The sequence below is a fragment of the Dromiciops gliroides genome, chromosome 2 (genome assembly GCF_019393635.1).
Source record: "Dromiciops gliroides isolate mDroGli1 chromosome 2, mDroGli1.pri, whole genome shotgun sequence".
Lineage (NCBI taxonomy): Eukaryota > Metazoa > Chordata > Mammalia > Microbiotheria > Microbiotheriidae > Dromiciops > Dromiciops gliroides.
This window is the reverse complement of record NC_057862.1, coordinates 472340632-472368118: the sequence shown is the minus strand read 5'-3', so window position 1 is coordinate 472368118 and position 27487 is coordinate 472340632. Positions and strand designations below refer to the sequence as shown.

The 27487-nt window shown below is 36.9% G+C and overlaps 1 protein-coding gene and 1 pseudogene across 2 annotated transcripts in view; one reads left to right on the top strand and one right to left on the bottom strand.

The window, feature by feature from the left end:
* The window catches only part of BABAM2 (BRISC and BRCA1 A complex member 2), a 584671-nt gene that overhangs the window by 344265 nt on the left and 212919 nt on the right, over positions 1–27487 (bottom strand). For both annotated transcript variants that reach the window (XM_043984330.1, XM_043984329.1), the window contains exon 5: positions 4533–4727. In XM_043984330.1, coding sequence (XP_043840265.1) covers positions 4533–4727 — 195 coding nt within the window. The remainder of the gene's footprint in view (positions 1–4532; positions 4728–27487) is intronic.
* LOC122742330 lies at positions 7849–11529 on the top strand (annotated as a pseudogene).

The window sequence follows — 27487 nt, the reverse complement described above, 5'->3', positions numbered from 1 at the left end:
CCTGAAAAAATGGGGAAAAAAGTCCTCACCATCAAGGAACTCGTTACACTCAAGAACAACAATCAATACATATACATATACATATACATGCACACAAAGTATATACAAGGTATATACAAAATAAATTGTGGGGAGGAGTAGGACTAAGAGTTAGAGAGATCAAGAAAAGTTTCAAGTAGAAGATAATTTTTAAACTGAGCTTTTGAAAGGAACTAGAGACTCTACGAAGAAAAATCAAAATCAAAGAATTTTAAAGTTATAAAAGGGACATTTTCACATAATATCCCTTCAAATACTTCAAGAAAGCTATTGTCAACCCCAAGTACACTATTACTATCCCCAGTTCCTTCAAATGATTCCCATATGACATCAACTTAAGGTCTTTTACCATCCTGGTTGTCTTTCGCTAACTATGAAGTGTGGTTCTCAAAAACGAACACAGTACTGCGTATAGGATACATGTCATAGATGTTGAAAGAATGAAGATCCAGGGGCAGCTGGTGGCACAGTGGATAAAGCACAGGCCCTGAAGTCAGAAAAGGCTCCAAATTATGCTTATCTAGGCAACTCCTGGTAATAACTACTATCCATAGAATTCAGCCAGTCTTAAGAATATAGCAGTTAGGGGGCAGCTAGGTGGCACAGTGGATAAAGCACCGGCCCTGGATTTAGGAGTACCTGAGTTCAAATCCGGCCTCAGACACTTGACACTTACTAGCTGTGTGACCCTGGGCAAGTCACTTAAACCCCATTGCCCCGCAAAAAAAAAAAAAAAATAGCAGTAAAATAACAATCTAGATGAAAGAAAATATTGTCATAGGAATTTTTTCTTGAAAAAGCATATTAGCTGATCAAATGAGATTATACATGAAAAGTGCCTTGTAAATTTTAAAGCACTATTTAAATGTCTGCACTGCTATTATTGTTATTATGTTTTAGGTTACAAAGTGTTTTAATACATTTAATCTCATCTCATTTCAAAAGAAGGGTTAAGAAATTGTCCAAAGTCATTAACAAAGGAACTAATCAAAGGAGAAGACAATAAAGTACTTGCTAAAATCTAAATCCTAAATTTTATCATTTGACATCTGTCAAGCAGTTATAATGGCGGGCAGTAGTAGTAGTAAATTGTAAGGACAGAACTAGAAGCCATATTTTGCAACTTAAATTTAGCATACAACATTTTTTTTTTTTGGTGAGGCAATTGGGGTTAAGTGACTTGCCCAGAGTCACACAGCTAGTAAGTGTTAAGCGTCTGAGCCCAGATTTGAACTCAGGTCCTCCTGAATCCAAGGCCGGTGCTCTATCCACTGCACCACCTAGCTGCCCCTAGCATACTACATTTTTATACAGTCAGTCCTTGATTTAAAACGAAATTGGTCTTAAAAGTTTTATTGTATTTTGTGGCAAAATGAGTTAGAAAATAAATATAAAAACAAAGGCAGCCTTCACAAAAAAGGTAGAATGCCTGAGGTGGACTTTTTTTTTTTTTTTTTTTTTTTTTAAGTGAGGCAATTGGGGTTAAGTGACTTGCCCAGGGTCACACAGCTAGTAAGTGTTAAGTGTCTGAGGCCGGATTTGAACTCAGGTACTCCTGACTCCAAGGCCAGTGCTCTATCCACTGTGCCATCTAGCTGCCCCTGAGGTGGACTTTTTGAAGAATGTACACAAGAGTCTTCATAGATGAAGCAGGTATAAATGAACCATGATCTGCATTGTTGGAAGGAGCTCTTAAACTAATGATCACAGATCCAGTTGTGTATATGAGAACTGAAGCTGAAGTAGGTTAATAACAAATTCTAATCATTTTCCCCCTAAAAAACTTCACAGGCTCCCCAATATTTACTGAGTATAATCCAAATTCCCAATTATTACATTCAAGATTCAGTCAATAAACATGTATTAAGCTCTTTTGTGCCAGGAACAGAATGTGCCCAGCACAATGCTAAACACTGGGTACACAAAGAAAACACAATATAGTTCCTGCCCTCAAGAAGCTCAAAATCTAATGAGGGAGAACATTAAAAAAAAAAAAAAAAGCTGAAAATGAAAGGGGAGGGGGAAAGGAAGGAAAGGAAGGGTACCGAGAATAGGGGTATGATAAAGTTCTAAAGCCAAGGGGAAACGATGCATTTTTAACCCTGAGTGCCTTCCCTTAAATAGAGGATATGGCAGGAAATCTCAATGTTGGCCTTCAACCCACTACAATTAGAGGGAGAGAGAAGGGCAAGGAGGAGGGGAGGGGAGGGTAGAACAGATACATTGAATTTCAGAGTTGATTTGATCTTTGCAGGAAGGTGAATTTCTGGAGAGAAAATGTACTCTCATTTTTTTAGTATTGTCTCTCACTATCTCCCTTCACAATTCTATATTCCAGTAAAACTGAATTACTTTCTGTTTCCCGAGAAATTCTTCCCTTTCCCATCTCAATACTTTTGGTAATTCCACCTCATATAGTTGGAAACCACTCCACTCCTACCCAATCTCTTCCCAACTTCATGCCAATCAAAATTCCCTCTTTCAAGGAATAGCTCGAGTGGCTTTTTTAATTAAATCTTCCTTTATTCACCTCATTATAAGTAATTTCTCTTCCCCAAAGTGTTATTGAAAGATTTTATAGATTTAACAGATTCTAATACATACCATACAGATCTGTATCCTTCTATTACCTTTTCTAAATGATTAAATTCCCAGAACATGCAGCTAGGTGACAAAATGGATAGAGCACTGGCCCTGGAGCCAGGAAGACCTGAGTTCAAATTTAGCTTCAGACATTTACCAGCTATAAAAGTCACTCAATTTCTGTTTGCCTCATTTTTCTCAACTGTAAAATAGGGAATAATATAGCATATAACTCACATTCTAGACTATCAAAGGAGAAAATATTTATAAAGCACTTCTCATAGTGTCTGGAACATGTCAAGTATGCTATATGCAAAGTAGGGACTGTCTTAGTCATTTTTGAGATCCTTATTCCCCAGAATAACAAATTAAACAACACAGATGAATAGAAAACTGTTGGACTGAAGCAAATGTAATTAGTTTGTGACCTTGTCTTGCATATAACTATATATCACCATTAGGCTAATGTCCACAGGAAAGAAAAATTATCAGTTATTAAATAGATTGTTTATATTTCAAACAAATGTGTTCACCTAATAGCAATTCAATTATAAGACATTAATGCCCTCTAATAAATGAGGTGGTGTTTACTTTTCAAATATGTTTGGTTTTCATAAGTTTTACATTTAACAAGAATGTATAAAAACATAAGGCATGAAGAAGCTAGGTGGCGCAGTGGATAAAGCACCAGCCCTGGAGTCAAGAGGACCTGAGTTCAAATCCGACCTCAAACACTTGACACTTACTAGGTGTGTGACCCTGGGCAATTCACTTAACCCTCATTGCCTTCCAAAACAAAAACAAAAACAAAAAACACAAAAAAAACCATAAGGCACAAAAAACCAACAATAAGATTTCAGAATTACAAAAAGAGAGTAGTTTCTATGTCAGCATACTGTTCTCTGAGCCAGAAAGTGCTATCTCTTAAAGACTCAGTGACTATAGAGCATAATAAGACTTTTAGGTTTTGCTCCTGTGATAGCACACAACTTATCATGGCATATATGAATTCACTATTCATTTACCATGGGCTCTGTTATCCTGGTAGTGTTATCATTAGTAATACTAGGATAAATTTAAATGATTTTGAAAATACAGGTTACAACAAATGTTGCAAACTATTTCTACATGTAATTGAAAAATAATAAAATATTTTTATGGGGGGAAAAATTACAGGTCACATAAGTTTTCAGTGCTTTCAATGATATCAATCTGCCTGCTAGCACAACACAATATCTAAATAGAAATAAGCCCCTCACTGATTTTGTATCATGGATCTTGAAACACCAGCCTCTGGACCTTGGTGTGCATGTAATGCACCACTCTTGTACTCTAGTGAAACCTATGGACCCCTTCTCAGAATAATGTATTTAAAATTAATAAAATCAAATAAAGATGATTACAAAAGAAAACAATTTTTAAAAGAAGTTCACAGTACCCAGGTTAAGAACCTCTACTTCAAAGAAACACAGTTGTAAATACATGTTATCTCATTTGACCCTAACATCATCCCTGAAAGTGCTATAATTATTATTTTTTTGGATGGGGCAATGAGGGTTAAGTGACTTGCCCAGGGTCACACAGCTAATTAGTGTCAAGTGTTTGAGGTTGCATTTGAACTCAGGTCCTCATGAATCCAGGTCTGTTGCTTCATCCACTACACCATCTAGCTGCCTCCAATAAGTGCTATTATTATCCCCTTTTTAGAGATGAGGAAAATTAAGATAGGAAATGTTCACTTACTTGCCATGGGTCACATTACTATTAAGTATCTTGAAGCTGAATTTGAACTCAAGTCTTTTGGATACCAGTTCCAGTGCTCTATTCACAATTAGCATTTACTAGGAAAGGATTTCTGAGAAGATTTTTTTTAAGGTTTTGCTATTGGTTTACTTCTCCTGAAGACTCACCCAGTTATTTTTTTTCCCAGCATAAATTTCCATGTGTTCTCCATACTGTGGCTCTTCAAGTAATGTCTGGTACTCAAACATGAGGCGAGAGCTCTCCCGGAGGCGGCTACACTGAAACTGATGATACTGTTGCACGAGTTCCTTTACCACGAGCAAAAGGCAATCAGGATTCGATGGATCCCATGTTGCAAGATTCTACAGAAACATAAACAAAGGACCAGATTAAAAAAAATGCTTAAATTCACTATCATATTCTATTTTAAATACAGAGTCCAAAATGCCTCAGAAAGTCTCAAAGGCACTGTTGCCATTGATAAACCATAAGCACACAGCTAAGGTGAGGTGCTTCTTTTGACCTCAGGTTTTGTTCTAGACTTTTTTCCATTTTATGAAAATTTTATTGAATATATTTCTGGGTTTAGTTACAGCTATGAAGACCTAGGTTCAAATATAATTTCTGATACTTATTAGGCGTATAATTGGGTAAGTCACTTGATTTTTTAAGCAACTCCTGAAAGGCTTAACCAATAAGTCACAGTTTACAATCTGTGTTGGTAAAGGAAATTCTACACTTTCCACAGAATGTTTTTATGCTGACAAAACCACAGATCCTTTGTATTTTCACGTATCTCTGATGAAGGTAAAATACTATTATTAAGAGGATAATAAGTGTTGAGGAGCAAAACAGGGTGAGCTATGAGAAAATATGGAACATCAGGTTTTTCAGAGGTCTTAAGTGTAACCATGCATGAATGTTTTTATCATAATCCCACTTGAAGATTTTCTATCTACATTTAAATTTTATGTACTTATTGATGTCAGAATAGGAATGACCTCAGACCTACAGTGCGTTTATCACAAGGTAGTATGAGGATGACAGCAATGGAAATAAGAGTATTAGCCTCACCACAATAAGTTAGGGCTGAGTTTGGCAGGAGTAGAAATAATAGGGAAGAAACAACAGTCAAAGAGTGAGAATTCAGGGAAGGTCTGAGAAGGTTCCTCTGAAATCTTACGAAATTTAGGACAAAATTCATACAACCCATACCACTGCCAATTGTTTTTCAATCCAGAAATTCAGGAAATTTAACTTATGATTTAAACAAGTTCTAAGATATGCTTTATATTCATATATTATACCAAATTTGTTATCAAACCAAACTGTCCCACTTGATCAAATAAATGCAACATGTAACCCTGAGCTCTTTTTTTAAAAATCTGAGCCCCAGATAACATTTCCAGAAAACTTAACACAATCTATTAGAATGTAATAGTCAAGAGGGCAGCTAGGTGGCATAGTGGATAAAGCACAGGCCCTGGATTTAGCAAGAGGACCTGAGTTCAAATATGACCTAAGATACTTGACACTAGCTGTGTGAACCTGGGCAAGTCACTTAACCCTCATTGCCCCCCCCAAAAGAATGTAATAGTCACAGGCATAAGAATTTTTTACAAATCTCTCCACCAAATTTTAATGAGTTACAGTGCCTGAAAATGAAGTCTTAGGAAATAAGTGATGGCATTTTAAATTGTTAACCTAATTGTAGATGGAGAGGCATGAAATGTTTAAAAGTCACCTCATTTGGAGAACACAAAGATAGTAAAAGAAAAAACATGGCCTCTACTTTATGAAACTATTTCAAGAGGACTGTGTGTGTCATCAATGACTGTCTACAAACAGTAGGTTTTCATCATTCCTCATATCTTATCATCAATCAAATGAAATGTCATTTTTGTTTTAAAATTCTTGTTGCTGGGGCTGGGTTAGTCACTTAACCATCATTGCCCCACCCCCCCACCCCCCCCCAATTCTTGTTGGTGCTTAATTGTATAAAAATTTAATGTTTTCACTTTTTATTAAGTAATATTACAAACCCTAAGGAGGAAGAGGAAATTACTTCATTTAAAGCAGATATCCATTTGTAAAGAGATTTTTAAGTTTTATTGACCTATCAGCTATCTTATAAATTATAGATTCTATCTCTATAACATCTCTCTAGTGAATTCCTTCTCTCCATTCACACCATAACCACCCTATTTCAGGCCCTCGTTACCTCTTTTTTTTTTTTTTTTTGGGGGGGGGCCAGAACAATGAGGGTTAAGTGACTTGCCCAGGGTCACACAGCTAGTAAGCGTCAAGTGTCTGAGGCTGTATTTGAAGTCAGGTCCTCCTAAATCCAGGGCCAGTGCTTTATCCACTATGATACCTAGCTGCCCCCCCCCATTACCTCTTGTATAGATAACTACAACTGATCCTGAATCCAATCTCTCCCCTATCTAATCCATTCTCCATATACAAACCAAATTGCCATTCTTAAAGTAAAGGTGTGGTCACATCACCCTTCCTGGATTCCTACTGTCTCTAGGAAAATATAAAGTCCTCTGTTAGAGATTTTAAACCCTTTATACTCTAACTCTAGTATCTCTCTCTCTCTCTCTCTCCCCAAGATGATTATATATTACTCACTGTCATGCATTCTTCATGCCAAAGTGGCTCATGCACTGTGCTCCATAATTGATATTCTATCTCCTGCCTTTCTACATTTGTATAAGTCAGCCCCCATGCATGGAATACTCTCCTTTCTCACTTTCAACTTTCGGAAGTCCTACTCTGCCCCACATTTTAAAAGTTCTGCTCAACTGCCACCTCTAAAAAAGGCCTTTACTGATTCCCCCAGTTGTTAGTCTGTTAGACTGCCAAATTACTTTGCATTTATTTTGTGGGTGTGAATATATACACACACATGTATATACATCTATCTATATATTCAGAGAGAGAGAGAGAAAGAGAGAGAGAGAAAGAATGAATACTGAATAGACTTGGCCTCAGTCATGCCAAACCTGAGTTTGAATCATGCCTCTCTGACACATAATAGCCACAAGTGACCTGGGGTAGTCACTGCTGTGGGCAGGGTTGGGGCTGATTTGTATCATCAGAGAGTTTCCATCATGAGTTCCTAAAACTGATGAAATCACAGGTCTAGTCCAAAAAAAAAAAAAAGGGAGAAAAAAAGAAAATATTGTATTTACTTCATGCTGTGTTACTCCAATAAAATGTAAACTTCTTGAGGGCAAGGATTATGTCATTTTTGTCTTTTTGTTCCTAGCATATTGCCTAACAAATTAGAACATGATAAAAGATAATGGAATTAAGAGTCAGAAATCTGGGTCTAAATTCTGGCTCTGATAATTAAAATATCAGAAGATTTTATATTTGATCCTGGAGGTGTTAGGGAGCCACTAGAATTTAAGGAATAGGAAAGTGACATGGTTGGACCTGTGGTATAAGAAGATCACTTTGAGAACAGAATGAAGAATGGACTGGATGGGGAAACAGTGTGGGACAGGGATTTATGGCAGGGTTTTGCAATGGTCTAGGCCTGAGGTGATGAGGACCTGTACCATGGTAATGGCACTATCAGAGAAGAGAAGGATATATATAAAAGAGATATTACAAAAATCACTAAGGTATGGGAACAGATTGAATATACAGTGGGAGGGGGAGTAGAGAAAGAGGGAGGAGTCCAAGATGATGTCTAGGTTGCAAGCCTGGGTTACTAAAAGGATGGCCATACTCTTGATAGTAATAGGGAAGTTAAAAGAGGATAGATTTTCAAGGGAAAGATAATGAATTCAAATTTATTTGTGGAATTTGAGATGCCTACACAATATACAGTTCAAGATGTCCAAAAGACAGTTGGAGATTAGAGATCAGCAGAGAAATTGAGCATTGGTTTGCATCAAGATGATAACTGAATCCAAAGAACTGATGAAATCACCAAATGCAATCATATAACAGTGAGAAAATTATTTTCTTATTATACTGATAACCAATTTTATACACAGGACCCAAAGATCCTCTTTTGGATTATTAACAATCAATTATTAGCAGATTAGTTATTAGTAGAGTTTTTACTCTTTTTACTTCTTTGTGAAAAACAGGGCTAAGAGAGACATTCTGCTCAATCTTGGGCAGGACTCCACCTAACTGGGAAAGCTTATTTCTGATTGAAGGGTAAAGAGAATTTAATCTAGATGAATTCAACCCACTGTTCTACTCAGGTAAATCTGAGTAGAGATGGATCCCTTTATCTAAACTGCCTAAGGCAGGAGTGATATGGCTTAAGAAGAGTCTCATTTTCTAAGAGTAATGATAATCAGTCACATTACCTAGCCCCTCATTAAAATAAGCCCATGTCTCTTTATAATATTAATTCTCTCATTAATTGTTAACCAATCAGAGTTTATCTCTACCCTCAGGTACACCCCCTACTCCAAAAGCATTTAAATATTCAAGGGATCTCCACACAGGGTTTTTGATTTCCAAGAGAACCACTGACCTCAATTTATTATCTGCTAGTCTAATTAATAAATTGGTTATTAATTACCCAGAAACTACATCTCTTGGATTCATTTCAAAGGGGTGAGAGGAGGAGCCAACAGAGAGACCTGTGGGAAATTCTGATTAAAAAAACCTTGGGTGAGAAGTTAAAACAATTCTTTACATAAATAACAAGGTCATAAGAAGGTTAGAACACCAAAGAATATTACAGAGGCAAGAAAGGTCATTCTGACACCACTGACCTAGTCACTTACACTTAAACACTTATATGGTCTTTGATTGAGCCCTGTCATTCATCCCCAATATCTAGTTACCATATCCTGTAGATTTTGAGTAAAAATTTCTCTTGGATCTGTCCCTTCCTTGTAATTCCCTCCAGTACTCTTTTCCAGGCCCCCTCATCGCTAGTTATCTATATTACTATGACAACCTCTTTGGTGACCTCCTGAACTTCAAGCTCTCCCCCCATTATCCTAATATATCATGAATAACAATGCTTGTTTATATATAATTACTTCCCTTTATAGATAGAACTGTACAGTTAGAAGAGATCCCAAAAGATCACTGATCCCGAGATCAGTGTTTTCCAGATAAAGAAAATTGGGCTGAAAGGGATTGAGTAAATTATCTAAGATCACAGAGCTCATTAATGACAAAGCCAAGCCTAAAATCAGAATCTTATGACAGATGGAATAGGGTTTTTTCCCCTAATCTCCTATGACTTCTGCACCCTCCCCGCCCCCCCGTATTCCCCTATACTTTTTTTTTTAGTGAGGCAATTAGGGTTAAGTGACTTGCCCAGGGTCACACAGCTAGTAAGTGTCAAGTGTCTGAGGCCAGATTTGAACTCAGGTACTCCTGAATCCAGGGCCGGTGCTCTATCTAGTGTGCCACCTAGCTGCCCCCCCATACTTTTTTAAAAAATGTTTTTACACTGCATTCATTATAAAATAAACTTTAAAAACATTTACATAAGTTATTTTATGTAAAGCAGTATATTTGGCTCAATGAAGCATACCAAATATATAACTAAGTATCTATGTTCAATAAGAGGATATAAAAAAGGTATGTCACAATCATTTGTAAATTTATCAATTACTATTTACTACTATATCTTTAGCTTTAAAAGGTCCTCATAATATGGCCCATGCTAATTATATCCAATGAAGTTTCTCAGCATTCTTCAACATACAATATTCAAGAACATACCAAGTCCTTTCCTACTTACATGCCTTCAATCATACTGTTGAGGGCACAGAGCACCCCAGAAGTTCTCTGGAGCACATCAAGGAATCTTCTCCTTGAGAAACTAAACCAGAGGACAGATACACCTAGAGAGATAAGCAGAACCAAATCGAACTGAGCTAGCTTCCAGACCTCCACCCCTCATTCTGATCTCCCTTACCCCTGGGGAGATAAATGTGGCTGTGGCTGTGGCCTTTGTGTCCTGAAGAGAGAGATGGCTTGAGAGATCCATAACCACCCCTCACCCAACTCCTCTAGCCACCACCAGTGGGGGATGGTCCTCCCTCACTAAAGGAACTTTCCACAGTCAAATGGTCACTCCTCCCCCCACCCCCCATCAGTCCTCTATAAAAGTACCAATCAGCCTCCTGCTTGGAGAGATTGGTACCTCAGAGCCACGTGCTTTGTTCCATACCTATCTCCCCATGAGAAGTCCAAGGATTTTTTTCATGGTTTCCCTTTTCCCTCCCCTTGCCCCTAAATAAACTACCATCTTTAATTCTTTAAAGAGGAATTCCTAAGAACCCCTACCCTAACTCTATTTCCCCCCATTTTCTTCCCCATAACAATATCATTCCCCTACTGCCTGGGCAAAGGTTGCCCATTCTTTAACTCAATTCCTATTTTTCCATGACTTTTCCAACTCATACTTATCTCTACAAAATTTTTAATAATTATAGCATCTCTTGCTCGTACTATTTATTATTATTTCACGAGTATCAGACTTCTCACTGATTAGATTATAAACTCTATGAGACAGCCCACATCTTGAACTTCCTAATATCCTCTGGTGCTATCATACATAATCAATATATATTTTGTGTTTCACTTCAAGTAAAGGCCATTGACTCCAAGTCAAAATCATAGTATTATAGGATTTTATACAGAAAACATTAATACAAGTTTGAATACTGTAATATAAGACCATCTGGAACCAGAGGTTTTTAATATTTGTTCATCTTCCCTTGGTATTCTGTACTCAATTTCCTTCAAGATGGAGATGGATCATCACTGACACCTAGGAAGTGATGGTATTGAGATGGATATTCCTGCCAATTTTGAGGGCTAGTTTTTCTGTACCTATCCTAGAAAGTTTATATGGGTGATTCTTCAGCCAATCATTTATAATTTTTTACCTATATCCATCAACTACAATCCAGTTACTTATTTGGAAATTATCAACCTGTTGACTCAAGTGAGTTTGACATTTTTATTTATTATGGTGGGAATTAAATTTCTTGCCTATTCACTTGTAGGTTCATCACTTGGCCTGGGTTTGTACTAATAGCACAACATTACACATTTTTAAAGGGATATGAAATTTATTCTTATCATGAGCTTCTGAATTTAATTACTTTCACTTTGAGTTATCATAATGAATATCATGACTTCCCAACATTCCTGAAATGAACCTTCCAGGAGGGTGGGGGAGGGGGGTGGCCGACACTTCTGTGTCCATTTTTCATTTGTGTGACTTGAATAAAGCTATAATAAAACTTGTTTCTACACCATTTCTTGCTATTGTTGTTTGTCCTTCATTCTCAAAGAGGATCATGACATCAAGGTGATGTCATGACTTATAGTGAATTGGATTTAAGTGAGGGAGGGCTGCACAAGATCGCTCTCTCCTCCAAAGCCTTCTGGCTCAAGTTGCAAGATATATATCAGTACAACTGGAGATAGCCCCAGATGTTTAAGGCAATTGGGGTTAAGTGACTTGCCCAGGGTCACACAGATAGTGTCTGGGGTGAGATTTGAACTCAGGTCCTCCCAACTTCAGGCCAGTGTTCCATCTACTGTAAGACCTTGCTGCCCCAATTTCACCATTTCACAAGGTTCTTAAAATACTGGGGATAGGGGAAAAATTATAAAAATGAATTTATGAAACTCTATCTTTAGTAATTCACTTTCCATTTTATTTAGTTTACTTTCACTGTTTTCAGGCAATGATAATATTATAGTTTTGCTTTAAAGAAATGTCTAATAAACAGTCATTATTTATAAAAAAAAAAAAAAAAGGAACAGTAGGAAAGGGTTCACAGACAAGTGGTTTCTGGCCTGAACTTTAAAGGAAGACAAAGATACTAAAAAAGAGAAAAAAAAAAAAAAGAAATGCATTCTAAACATAAGAGAAAGATATTTCAAAAGCACGGAGAAGAGAAAAAGGGTGTTGAGTATGGGGCAGATTGTGGATTTTAAAATGTATTTTAACATATAGGTAATAGGGAATCACTTAAGATTTTGAGCAAGGGAGTGATACAATTTGACTTCTACCTTTGAAAATTGCACTGGAAGCTATATAGAGAAAAAAATTAGAAAGTGAAATGACTGGAAATAGAGAAACAAATTAGGAAGCTATTTAAAAAGTACTGAAAAGAGATGGTGAACACTTGAAGTAGCACAATGGCCTTGTAAGTGAAGAGATAGATTCAAGAAATATGGCAGCAGGGGCAGCTAGGTGGTGCTGTGGATGGAGCACCAGCCCTGGAGTCAGGAGGACTTGAGTTCAAATTTGACCTCAGACACTTAACACTTACTAGCTGTGTGACCCTGGGCAAGTCACTTAACCACAATTGCCTCACAGAAAGAAAGAAAGAAAGAAAGAAAGAAAGAAAGAAAGAAAGAAAGAAAGAAAGAAAGAAAGAAAGAAAGAAAGAAAGAAAGAAAGAAAGAGAAATATGGCAGCAGAATCTACAAGATTCAGTGACTAATTATGGAAGATATGGTAAAGGGACCAAAGGAAGGATGATGGAAGAAAGGGGAAAGAGTTGTTGTGGTGACCAAATGAAATAATATTTATAAAACACTTAGCATTTAGCTTGCCACATAGTAGGTACTTAATAAATAAGTACTTAACAAGTACTCATTATATGACAAGCACTATGTTAAGTATCTTATAAATATTTTCTCATTTAATACAACCCTGGGAGGTGGTGCTATTATTATTGGCATTTTTCAGCTGAGAAAACTGAGGAAGACAGAGATTAAGTAATTTGCCCATGATAACACAGCTAAGTGTCTGAGGCTAGATTTGAATTTATGTCAAATGGCTCTAAGTAGCACTCTCAGCAGAAATAAAGATGTCTAGACTTGGGGTAGGACTAGGGAGAAAGATGATGAATTCTGGGATTTTTTTGCATATTGATAAGTTTAAAATGACTAGAGGTCATCCTAAAGGAAAGAGCTCCTAGGGAGTTAACATTGTATATCAGGAAGTAAGGAAAGCTATTAGGCTGGATTTTAGAGACATTTACCTGGAGATGAAACTTGAACCCATGGAAGCCAATAAGGTCTCCAATGAAGAGTACAATGACAGAAAAGGATTCAGAATGGAACACTGAGAAACTCCAAAATGAACAGTGAAGGATTCAGATGATGATGTGAATAATGAGACTGATGAATGAAAAGAAAACTAGTAAGAGAATCAAAAGAAAGAAATGTCATAGAAGAAAAGAAAAGACAGTTTCCAGGACAAAGAGGTGTTCAACTGTATCTAAAACACTGAAGATGGCAAGAAAGATAATGGCTGAGAAAGGCTACTGGGTCTGGCACTTAAGAGAACACTAGTGACTTGGGAGAGAGATGTCCAAAGATAAAGTTAATAGCCAAATTCTTAGCAACGAGATTAAGAATAATGTGGGTATTAAGGAAGTGGAGACATCAAGTACAGATGATTCTTGCTAAAAGACAGTAAAAGAAAGGATGTATATTAAAGGGATGGTAAAAGGAAGTTTTTAAAGGATGGGAGGATTTCCAGATCACATGACCAACACAAGATGGTAGACTAGACCACATCTAGACTAGACATTCTCTCTAGTCTCTGACAATTTGGGGGGGTGGGGGTGGGGGGATAGCTGCCAGCGGACAGCTAGGTGGCACAGTGGATAGAGCACCGGCCCCAGAGTCGGGAGGACCTGAGTTCAAATCCGGCCTCAGACACTTGACACTTACTAGCTGTGTGACCCTGGGCAAGTCTCTTAACCCTCATTGTCTTGCCAAAAAAAAAAAAAAAAAAAGATGGAATTATACACCAGTTGGATTTCCTTCTGCTTAAGATTCTGCTGCAAATACCCACCCTGCACCTCCCCCAACCCTGCAGAGTGGCAGAATCTACCCTTGTCCACCAAAAAAAGGAAATAACAAGATCCAGGAATAAAACTGAGTCAGGGATACAATGTAAGTCACTACACCTAGCATGAAGGAAAGGGGACTGAAATACAAGCAGAATCATTCCTGTTTTAATTGCTAAGTTTAATGGCTTTTCCTCAGTTATCATCTTCATGACCTCTGTAGCCTTTGATACTTGTCAATCACATTCTTCTCCAGGTTTTTGTGACAATAATTTATAATGGTTCTCCTTCTACCTGTCTGACCACTCTTTTTTCTTTCTTTCTGTTTGTGTGGTTTGTTTTCTTTTTTGGTTTGTTTGGTTTTGGGTTTTTAAGGCAATTGGGATTAAGTGACTTGCCTAGGGTGATATACCTAGTAAGTGTCTGAGGCAGAATTTGAACTCAGGTTCTCCAGACCTCAGAGCCAGTGCTCTATCCACTGTGCCACCTAGCCACCCCGACTACTCTTTTTTAGTCTCCTTCACTAGATCTTCATCCAAGTCACAACTATTAACTATGGGTATCCCTCAAGGGTGTAACCTGGGCCCTCTTCCCTTTTCCATCTATAGCATCTCACTTGGTGATTTCTTCAGCTCTCATGGGTTCAATTATCATCTAAGTTGATGATATTCAGATCTGTTTATCTAGCCCTAACCTAACTTCTTATATTTTTCTTTGATTTAAATTTTATATCTTCAATTAAGCATTTTTTTCTTCCCATGGGGGTGTGGGGAGGAAAAACAAAACATTTGTCAGAAATATACATAACAAATCAAAACAAATTCCCAAATATTTACGTCTCATTCTGTAGCTTGAAGTCTATCATTTCTCTATCAGGAGGTGGATAACATTTTTTAAACTGGATTTTATTTGTATCAATCAACAAAACTCTGCCTTATTACTCTCCTACTCCAATCCACCCCATTTCAACTGAGAACAAAAGAAAAACAAAACCCATTACAACAATGTGTAGTCAGGGCAGCTAGGTGGCTCAGTGCATAGAGTAGGAGTCAGGAGTACCTGAATTCAAATCCAGCCTCAGACACTTGACACTTACTAGCTATGTGGCCCTGGGCAAGTCACTTAACCCCAATTGCCTCACCAAAAACAAAAACCCCACCAATGTGTAGTCAATCAAAACAAATTTCCTTATAGGCCATGTAAAAGAAAAAATTGTATTGAATTCTGAGACCTGTCATTGTAGAGATTATTCTCCTGATTCTATTCACTTCACTATGTATTAGTTCATACAAGTCTTTCTAAGTTTCTCTGTAACCCTCTCTTCCATCATTTCTTACAGCACAATAGTATTCCATCATATCTGTATACCATAACTTGTTCATCCATTCCCCAATTTATGGGCACCCCCTCAGATTCCCATTCTTCGCAAATTCAAAAAGAGCTATAAACATTTTTGTACCTACTTGGGCATTTGTTTTGATTAAGCCAAATTTCCCTACTGAATTAAATGTATTTTGCACCCAACTCCACATGTGTATGTGTGTTCTCCTTCCTTTAACCAGTTCAGAATAGAGTGAGCTTGAATAGTCAGTTGGTCTCCCAATTCCTTCTTCATGTTCATATAGATGTTTACTTGTGCATTCTAATTATGTGAGATAATTTTACCTAATCTAAGGCAGGTATGAAAGTTGTGAAAAGCAAACTCCTCAACATGTAAGGAGGATGAAGTAGGTCTGGCTCTGAGGTATATCCACCAATGGGGGAGAAGTAAGAAAGGAAAGGTCAATAGAATTTATTTTCAAAAGATTAACCCCAAAGACTTCAAGAAGAAGAAAATGATATTAAAAACCTGGAGAACAAATAAATCAACAGACCAAATAATAAAATTAGAAAGCTAAATATGAAAACATCAAAAAGATTACAAATGTCTATAAATAAATATTACAAGACAAAGGAAATCAAAGCAATACCTGATGAAACACAGAGCCTGTGGAATCATAAGAGAACATGGAAGAATAACAAGATATAGAATGATACAAAAGAGAAATTATAAACATAAGAGGACAAATGTCAAAACTTTTGTTTCATGTGGCAGATATAATCAGAAGTGTATAAACACTGAAATCCACTCTGATAAGTCTTTCCAAAGAAGCAAAAGAGAACACAACAGATTTGGAATACAAATATACAGAAATGCAGGTTAATTTTGGAGACAGAGCAATAACCCTAAAAGAACATATGATCACTGAATATACAAAAGCCATTTATCTCAAATAGAGAATTACCAAAGAAAACTTAAGAATATAAGTTTCCCAGAAGAACATGAAAAATCAAAAAACCTGAACACTATAATGGAAGAAATAAAACAAGAAACCTGTCAACTTCTAAACACATAAAACGAAGTACCAATGGAAAGGATCCCCTACCTGGGGGTAGGGGGCACAGCAAAACTACCCTTCCAAGTCCATCTGGTTAAATTTAATTATCCTATTTTTTATGGTGGGGGTGGGGGGGTTGGGCAATGAGGGTTAAGTGACTTGCCCAGGGTCACATAGTTAGTAAGTGTCAAGTGTCTGAGGCCAAATTTGAACTCAGGTCCTCCTGAATCCAAGGCTGGTGCTTTATCTACTGCACCACCTAGCTGCCCCCTAAATTTAATTATCCTAATAATAAGCAAGAAACAACCAAAAAAAAACCCAAACCTTCAAATATAAAAGAAACTTCAATTAACACAAGATAGAGACAAGAATACTGGAAAAAGTCTTGAGAAAGGCATTTGCAATTCTGAATCACTGGAGTTAGGAGAACTCCAGTTAAGTGCAATTTTGTAGCCATAAATCCCAAATGTTTAAAACTTCTACCTTCTAAGATCCTATGTCAATGGAAAATAGCACAATGTCACAATCTGGAAGAATGATACCTATAATAATTCTTTTACAGACCCATAGTGGATAAATTACTTTTAAACCTTAAACTATTATGAAAATTGTGCTATCCTTCTGACAAAACCCAATATGAGTCTGTGCCTGGTAGTATGTAACCCCAACTCCCTCTTTTTTTGTTTGTTTTTGCCTCCAAATTTGCTGTTTTTATCATCATCTCAGCTTAAAACTTCTTAGCAGAGCTGAGTTGAAAGAACAAAAATTAAAAATATTCATCAATAGTTAACTTTCCCCTGACCCAGTTGTTTGTGTCCACACAAAGATAGAATGAGTCACAAGAAACACTGCAAAGTAGATACTAGAGGTATTCTTATATTCATTTTTATAGATTAGGAAAACAGTCTTAGAGAAATTAAGTAATTTGCTTGTCTATTCAGACATCAATCAGTAAGTATTTATTAAGTACCTATGTGATACAAATACAATTATGCACAGAATCACAAACATACTAAGTATCAAAAGTGATATTTAACTCCAAGATTTCCAGGCTATCACTACACATAATGCATAGGGACTAACACCCCCAACAGTCTTAGAATATGGCCGACCAGAAAGAACATAGTCATTTGAAATTGGTTTGAGTCTGGGGGTAAGCCAGCTGTGAGTGTTGACCTCTTTCCTTCCTAGCATCATTTTCTTTTCAGCTCTTGACTTGGCTTCTTTTAGACCTTAGCTGCAAGAACTTAGCTTGTTCAGATCTTAAAAATTAAATAAAATATTCTGTTTGGTAGCATTTAAAAGATAAATACTCAGAAGGTAGTAGCATTGCCTTCTTTACAGTCTATAAAAAAGTACCAAACCTATAAACCATAGAATCAATGAAAACTAAAAAGACCAGTTTACTCTTGAAGAGGAATGGATTATCTACTTTCTGGATTCAATGCAGCACTTTGATGAAGTTGCTTTCTTTTAAACGTCGAATTATCCTTTTGTATTGCACATATGCCATTGCCAGCTAACGTCCATTTACCTAACAAAATGTTAAAGAACCATGTAGACATAGACATTGCCTCTCACAAAGGTTTGTCTATATAATCTTATATTCTTTTTTATGGGGGGGGGGGGCACCGGGGGTTTATAAATTCCAGAATTGACTGGAGGAAGCATGGTTTAATCACGCCTCACACTTTGCTTTGGGACTATACAAGAAGTATTCACATCTCTCAGTTTGAGTTACTGATGCCACCCAGAATCTCCATCATTTCCATATAGTCCATGAGAGAAAAAGGTAACTGCAAAAATGAAAAGAAAATTAACAAATGTGAGTTCTAACTGAATCCAAACTGTTTTTCCTGGAGATATATTTAAATTTTCCAGGTTGCTAGAATATCATCCAGGGATATGATTTTTTTTAAAAGACAGCTTGTTACTGTTTTTCCTGGCTGTACTACAAGAAACAACAGTATGATCATATTTTAAGTTGCTTCTGTGTTTCTTTACAAGAAATTAACTGCAATCATTTAGTTATAGCAAACACTTTATAGGCTTCCATTTTTCATTAGAAAATGTCAGTCATCTCTAGGATTGTCTCAAACACCAAAGTTTTACAATCCTATGTTTCTATCCAACTGCATTCGAAATTCTGAGCAAATGTTATAAATTACATATACAGACCACGTAGCCAAATAAAGTATAGAAACCAAAGTTTTCTCATAACATAGAATTCACAAAATTAGAGAAAAGGAGCTTTCAGTAAAATCTATTCTCTTGCATCAAAGTAGTCATTTATCTAAGCTATACTGGAGCCCTAATCAAATCATAAAGATCTGTAAGAAAGTCTATTTTATAATCACCCTCAATAAGAAGCAATGTTAAAATGCTACCTGCTTCAACCAAGGGGCAAAAATAATCTGTATATTTGATTTCCTTTTGGCAATGATAAAATGTATCTGTAATCTAATCCCATTAAAAATCAAGATAACAACCCATCTATGCTTCTCTATCTCATTTGACTCTTTTCCATGTTCTCCTATAAGTATATCGTAGGAGATCCACCAAATGTAATGGAAAAATTGTTTTAAATTTCCCTTAACATAAAGAAAATACCAATAGAACAATCAGACAATTCACCTGTTATTTCTCACATGACCAATTCATTTCCCCCCCATACTATATTTCCCTAATGACATCTTTTATTCCTGTTCTTTGAAATTCCTCATTGGCTATGTGCTACCACCTACTCACAATCACAATGTTTTTCTCCACTGTCCTCTGTGTGACAGTTATTTTCAATTCTTCAGATTTCTGTGACCATGTCTCAGAATCATAAAAAGTGGTAGAATTCTGGTAATAAAAGACAATACCTTGTTTCTGAGAGAATTTTGGGATCATTAAAGAAGCTTTGTAATATTCTGAAGGCAATAAAGTAAATTCCTTTCCAGCGTAAGCCTGGACCCAATCCAGTGTGTGTATTTTGGCTAATACAGATATTCATAAGTTCTTTATATTATGCATTCAACTGTATGTCATAACATTGGAGACAATCTTCATCTACTAGATATTTCCTATGTGGATTGTTAGACCAACTTGGAGGTAAGTGGGGTGAGGAGGAGTAGGGAAGGGGTAGGAACTGGACCAGTGATTTCAGAGATATAGGGAATTCCTGAGTGAGGATATTCCCTTTAACAATGCAGTTTGGCACCTCCTCAGCAAATTTTGGTCTTAGAGAATTGCAAGCATAGGGAGGTTAAACATCTTGCTGAGGGTCATACAATCAGTATGTGTCAGAGAAGCGACATGAACCTAGATTTTCCTGATTTCAAAATCTGCTCTCTGTACTATGCCATACTGGCTCTTGGACCAAACTCAACTGATAAAAATTCAATTAAATTTCACGAATATTTATTAAGTAACTGTGTACAAAACACCATGCTACATACTGATTTCGCTTAGGTAAAACAAGAGGCACTGAACTCAGGGTGCTTATACCCTGAAGAAATGCAGAGCACATACAAATAAATTATTTTAAAATATTTAAGAAGTATAAGATAATAAGGAGTAACTTTAGAAAGAACAATAATTAACTCAATTTGATGTGACATGTTAACTCTGAGATGCTGGTGGGGTAAATGTTTTGTTGGCAGTCAAAGATACAGGTCTGAAGCCCAAACCAAAGGTCAAGGCTACAGACAGAGATTTAGAGGTCCTCTGCTTAAGGATGTATTTAAAACTATGAATAATATTGTCAAGGTAGAGACTAAAAATATAAAGTTCCATGTTAAAAATTTACATAAGTATAATCTAGCTAACACTTCCATAAAGTTCATGTAAAAAAAAACTTTAGAAGTTTTAAAGTTAATGAGTTAACATTATAAAAGCTCACATTTGCATAGTTACATCCAGTCAGAATATTGGTACTAACCTCCAGGGTACTCCCCTTCTTTTACCAATGAGTTCAGTGACTGGCATACATTCTTTCAATCTTCCCTAACCCTTACCCTCATACTCAGGGACTTCAACATGCATATTTATATACCATTGAATACTCTAACCTTACAATCTTTCTCAATGCATTCATTTCACATAATCTGCTTCTCCACTCCATTTCAGCCACCCAGAAAGTTATGCCTTTGATCTTGCCATCACCCATAGATGCTCTACTTCTATATTCATGAACTCTGAAATTCCTTTAACTGATCAGGATTTACTATCATTCTATCTCTTCCTCTCTCTTCAAATCCCAAACCATACCCTTTATCCACACTGTAAACTCCAAGTCCTCAAAGCCCTCAGTTCTCTCACAGCTCATAAGTCTACACTACCTACACTCTCCTTCCCCCATTTTCACCTCTTGATGAACAAAAATGAACTCTCAACTGACCTTTTCTCTCCAGTCCCTTGCCCCCTTAAGATATTATTGGTTTTTTGGAGCCAAACCTTGGATCACTCTCACCATCTTTCAGATATACTTTCAGTAAAGCTGAATGAAGCTGGAGAAAATCATGATTCTGTGACAAATGAGTACACTATAAATTTGTTACATAACCTCCCCAATTAACTTAGTAGCTTACTCACCAGAAAAATTCTACCAAAACTTTCATCCCTTCTCAAAACTTCCAGGGCTTGCCCCTCCTCTATAATCTGAACTAATAACTTTACTTCATTTTTTTTTTTAAGAAAATGAAGCCATTCAAGAGGATCTCCTTCTCCCTCCCTCCTCTTCTCACAACACCCAGATATCTTCTGCTACTCTTTTTCTTCTTCATCCCTGACTCATATAATGAAATGGTCCTTCTTGCCAAGAATAACTTCTACATTCACAAATTATTTTATTCTATCCCATCCTCTCCAGAAAACTGCTCATCTCTCATTCCCTGTCATTGATATCCAAAAGAAAGCTATGCTGAAATGCTTCATCTAAAATGAGAGTTAAAACACTCAGACTATAACAGTAGATATGGTAACATAAATTATATCTGGAACGGTACATTAGAAAGAGAGCTGTTTGGAATAAGAGGACCTAGGACTAAACAGTGGGTCTGTTAATTAGTACTAGATTAAGTTTTCTCATTGGGAAAAGACATAATTTGACTAGAGACTAGATGAGTTTTAAGGCAATGTCTCCCTTTAAGGTAAGGTCTCCAGCTCTAAATTACGATCCTATGATCAGAAAAGGCCAAAATATAATTAAGTCATGTCTAGTCAAGAAGCACTTAATAAGCACCTATTCTGTACTAGGAAGTATGCTAAGTAGTGAGAATACAAAGAATGCTCCCTCCCCAAAAGTCCCTAATCTCAAAGGAGTTTACAGCCTAAAAGGGGAGACAAGATGCAAACAACTTTTACAAACAAAATATATAGGCAAGATAATCTGGAGACAAACTTAAGGTAGAAGGACTAGTAATGAAGGGGTTTGGGAAAGACTTCTTATAGAAGGTAATATTTCAACTGGGACTTGAAGAAAATCAAGAAAGGTAAGACACAGAGATGGTGTCCAAATGATTTCCATATCCCATCATACTACATGATGGTAGAAGAGGCATTTTGTCTGATTCTTATGATCTTTCGGTCCTTTCCAAAACAAAAACTATGCATGAGATAAACTAATTTCACCCAACTCCGCTGTTTATGCCAACAAGAATCTAAATGAGGTAAAAATTGAGGTTAAAAAAATTAACACCACGAAGGCCAATGATCCCAAATCTTTAACACAGTCACTCAGGACCCTAATCTCCACTGCCCACTACTCCAACAGCAGAGTTGCATAAACTTACTCATAAATATGCAACAGAACTCAACTCTGCACCAGCTCACTCTTCCCCATGCCAGGGAAATACAAAAAGGGCAACAGTATAGCTCAACAGAGCACAGCCAGAAAACAGATGAACAAAAGAACTGAGGTGGGACACATGTGTCATGTTTGTGACACCACAAATCCTGAAGGAAACAGCTCAGCATCCATCTGTAAAGAATTAATTGCTATTTGAGGTTTTTATGCCTCAGCGAGCATGGGCCTGGGGCTCCACAAACCGAATGGTGCTCCACCCACTGGTTGTAGCCGTTGCCATGGCACTGGTACCTCACATCATCACCACTTGCTGACTCCTACATGGACCTGGCAAAATTATAATGATTGGAAGCCTAGTGAGGGCAGTCATGTGACTGTCAGAGCAGCCATCCCATTGACTGGGGCTGTGTGGGTTTTTTCTGGGATTGGGGAAGGAGAATTGGGCATTCTAGCTGGAGGCTGGAAGGTGACAGGAGTTCTGTTGTGTATTCTCAGCTGATTCCTGGGCAGTGGTATTTTTTCAGGTTTTATAATTTCCCTTTCTCCATTTTATTTCCTTTCCCTTGATCCTACTGATCCTATTTGTGTTTTTTTTTTAAGTTCATTCTTGTTAAATAAATCCTGTTCTGTTTTGAGGGAGGCTGCTGGTCTCCTTCCTTGCCCCAATATTGCGGCGAGATGCTTAGCTAACACTCCCCAATTAAAAATTGGTCCCCACACATCCTTGGCCAGTTCTGATCCCCCAGACCTCACATGGAGCAGAGACTCAGACTGGTGAACCATAAATTACCCAGAATGGGTAGAAAATGACACTGTTTAGAGGAACAGATCATAGTGAAACCATTTCAAATTAAAGGAGGACACAAAAGGTGAATAATAAAGGAATATAAGCACAAAAGCCTAAAATGACTATATATCTCAAAAGAAGGAAAATGCAAAGACCTCAAAGCATAAGGAGATGAACCAAATGAAAAAATATTAATAACAGAATGGAATATGACCTCCAGGTAAACTAAGAGTCTAGATATCCATGAAAAAATATTATAAGACATGGGAAAATTGTTCAACATCTGATGAGGCAGAAGAACCTGTGGATTCCAAAAAGAGACTGGAACCACAGCAGGATGTTATTGAATGGTTTAAAGGGAAAATAAGAATTGTGAAATGATTTTTGGCCTGCATAGCAGAAATAATTAGCAGAAAAGATAAACTAGAATCTACAATGGCAAGTCCAACCAAAGAAACAAAAGAGAGAATATATAATTAAGAATGCAAATACATGAAAGTAAAGGACAAGAGAAGAAAAAAAATAAATGTCATTAAAAGAAAATTATTTCCAAACATGCAAAACATATTTTGCTCTCAAAGATAGGTCACATGGAGCCAACTGAAAGACTGTATAATTCTTCCAGAAGAACACAAGAAAGCATTCCAGACTTGGAGGACATCCAGAGAAAATGCACAGAAACAAAAGATGGAGTACAGTGTGCAGGAACAAACAGCAAGGAGGACAATGTCAATGAATCTCAGAGCACAGTAAAGGAAAAAAGATGTAAGAAGACTGGGAAGGTTATGAGAGTGTCAGGTTAAAAAGGAATTTGAAAACCAGAGTTTATTATATTTTATTCTGGAGGAAATGGGGGTAGGGGGGTCAATGGAGTTTGCAGAATAGAGAAATAACATACTTAGACCTAAGTGTTAGGAAGATCAACTTAACAGTTAAGTTGAAGACTGATGGACTGGGGAGTGCCTTGAGACATGGAAACTAATCAGAAAACTATTACAATAGTCTGGTAGGGCCTATTTGATGAGGACCTATATGATGAGGGCCTATATGAGGGTAGAGGCAATGTCAGAGGAGAAAGTAGGTACATACAAGAGATACTGGGAAGGTTGAAACCACAAGATTTGGCAAAAGAGTTAACATAAGGGGTCAGAGAGAAAAGTGGAAGATGACACCTAGATTGTGAGCCTGGGTAACTGGGAGGATGGTGGTACACTTGACAGTAAAACAGAAGTCACGAAGAAGGGATGATCTGAGAGGAAAGATGAGTTGAGTTTGGGAGATGTAGAGTTGAAGATGTCTACAGTAACTCTAGTACAAGATGTCTTATAGGCTGTTAGAGATGTAAAATAGGAGGTTAGCAAAGTGGTTAGGGCTATATAAGAAGATCTGAGAATCATCTGTATAGAAATAATAACTGAATCCATGAGATCTGATGAGATAACCAAAGGAAAATAATATAGAGGGAGAAAAATGACTCAGGACAGAGGCTTGTGGGTGGGCACACATTGGTAGTAGGAACAACCAGATTGAAAACAAACAAAAGAGCCTCAGAAGCACTCAGACAGGTAGGAAAGCCATGAGAAAGTAGTGGCCCAGAAAAAAAGAAAGGCACAGAGAAGAAAGAATCTAGGACAATGATCAACAGTGTCACAGACTGCTGAGAAGTCATAGATAAAGACAAAAAAAAAACCCAAAAGGATTAGATTTGGTAATTATGAGTTGGTAAGTAACTTTGGACAGAGCAGTTTCACCTGAATGATGAAGTCAGAAACTAGACTGAAGAGTTAAGAAGGGAGAGGAAAGGAAATGGAAGTGCCTATTGTAGCCCTTCTCAAGAAGCTTAGCAATGAAAGGGAGACTGATGACAGCTAGCAGGGATGGATGGATCAAGTGAGGATTTTTTGAGTGAGGAGAGAAGTGGGTGGGTTTCTAGGAAGTAGGAAACATCTCTAAAACAGGGAAATCAAAGATTAGTGAGAGAGTGGAGTAACTAAAGATGCAATCTTCTGTATGGAATAAGATTACTTATGCAAGTAAAGGGATTTGCCTTAGCAAGGAGAAGGGCCACTTCTTCATATGAAACAAAGGTAAGTAGGAGATAGTGCTGGGAGGAATATGAATGATATAAGATAAGGAAGAAATATGAGGGAGCTCTTAGCAAATGATCTTAATTTTTTCAGTGAAATATAAAGCAACATTCTTAGCTGAGAGGATGGGGGAAGTGGCAACTTTGGGCGGTCTGAGGAGGGATGAAAAGGTTTTTAAAAGTTATTATAGTGATTGGGAGAGACAACTGACTAAAGGGGTGTAAAAGCATTGCCTTGCTACAATTAGGACCCAGAATTTATGGAATATAAATCTGCAGCAGACTTGGTCATCACAGTTTTGTGATTTTTCTCCCTATTTTGTTCAGCAGCACACTTAGTGGAACAAAGGGAACAGACAGAGGGAGACTAGGCAGTCAAAGATGAGTGTTTAGAAAAGGGGGCAAAAGTCTGTGAACATTTGAACTGGTTTATCAAGAAGTCCAGATGGGAGCAGTTACTGAGTGATGATGGCAGAAAGAAAGCTTGAAGGTGATAATAAGAGCAAGAAGTGTTCTGACTCCCACACCATGAGGAGTAAAGGCATGAGTGAAAGAATAACCAGTGCTAGAAAGGGTGACCAGGAAGGATATGCCATTAGGAGGGAGCCAATGAGTACAATAAGATGGAATGAATGAAAGGAAGGGAAAAAAGTTTTAAGATGAAAAAAGTATGTTATTATGGAGCAGACATTCCAGAGGGCACAGTGGAAGAGGGAGAAGGAGTAACTTTAGAGTGGGACATTGGGATGCTTCAATTGAGGCAGATGAGAATAAGGGAGTGGTCAGTGTGATCTAAACAATGAAAACAAGGGTTCAGAATTACTGAAATAAGGAAGGCATGATAGGGCAGAAGTAGTTTAATCATTGAAGATGGTATTCTGATAGGCTTTCATAGTGCTTAGGGGTTCAGTCACAGGATGGAGTTGACCTCGTATCTCAAGTAGAGATGTACAGCTGGAAGAAGAGGACAGGAATCACCTCCCAAAGAGAGAGGGGGGCAAAGCAAACACTATATTGTTGTAGGAGGCCTGAAATAAAGATGAATGACTGATTCAGGGAGACTAGGATTCTCCTCTCTTTCCCAGGCAGGGAAGGCAACCATTTAAAGCTGTATAGAACCAGGAATACTATCACAAAATTAACTTGTCATTTTATTTAATACTTTTGTTCCTCAAATATTCATTGGAATAGAGTTAAATGAGAAGGAACTACTTTCCTTGTTTTAAGAGAGACGAAAACAAATAATCATGAGAAAATAATTTGAGTCTAAGGACTACATAAAATTTAAAAGCACTCATAGTTCAAGGGACCTACAAGAGATCTTCCTGTGTTGGGTTTTTTTTTTTTCAATAAACTTTGTGAATGTGCTTCCAGAAAACTAACAAGCTGCTTGCCTCTAAGACAGCTATTTCTTATAATCTTGGAATTCTCACAAGGAAACAGATAGTATAATGTGCCAGTATCACTATAGTCTGAGGCCAAAATCACTTTGCTTTGTAGCCAATTTCCTCTCAATACATTTTAGTCAAATTTCTTCAAATTATGCTTGTACCATATTGGTTTTTATGGCAATATTAAACTAGATGAAAGTTGGATGTGGATTTTATATCTATATCTATATCTATATATATGTGTATGTATACACACATATATATGTATGTAACTATACATACAGAGATCTATGTATGTGTATGTATATAAAATTGCTAATGAATATCAATAAGCACTTAACTATATCTATATAGAATGGTTGGTTTAAAAACTTCCTGCAGACAACAAAACCAAAAAATGCTTAAAAAGTTCCTACAGAATGATATATAAGGATTTCACCAAATTTAAGAGGAAGATATGTATATATAGGTTGTATGTAAGTATATACATATATGTATATCCACATATATGCATAAATAGAAACAAGGTTTTTTCCTAGAATATTGATAACCATATGCCTTTGATATACAGTTTGTGATTTCTTATTCTTCAGTAAAATGTGTTATATAGCATTCTTCAGGAAATCTCTATTCACCATAATTTCCGTATATTTATAATGCAATCAAAATAGATTCAATTCCATCCCTATCAACATTTATTTAGCACCCAATGAGTTCCTGACTACACATTGTCCTAGGATGCCTCCAACCTACAAAGCAGGATTCTATTACACCTATATCTATGTTTGTATCTGAGTACACCGGGTAATCAAAAAATATAATTAATAAAATTATCCTTTTGTCAAAATATGTAATTTCTATAAAC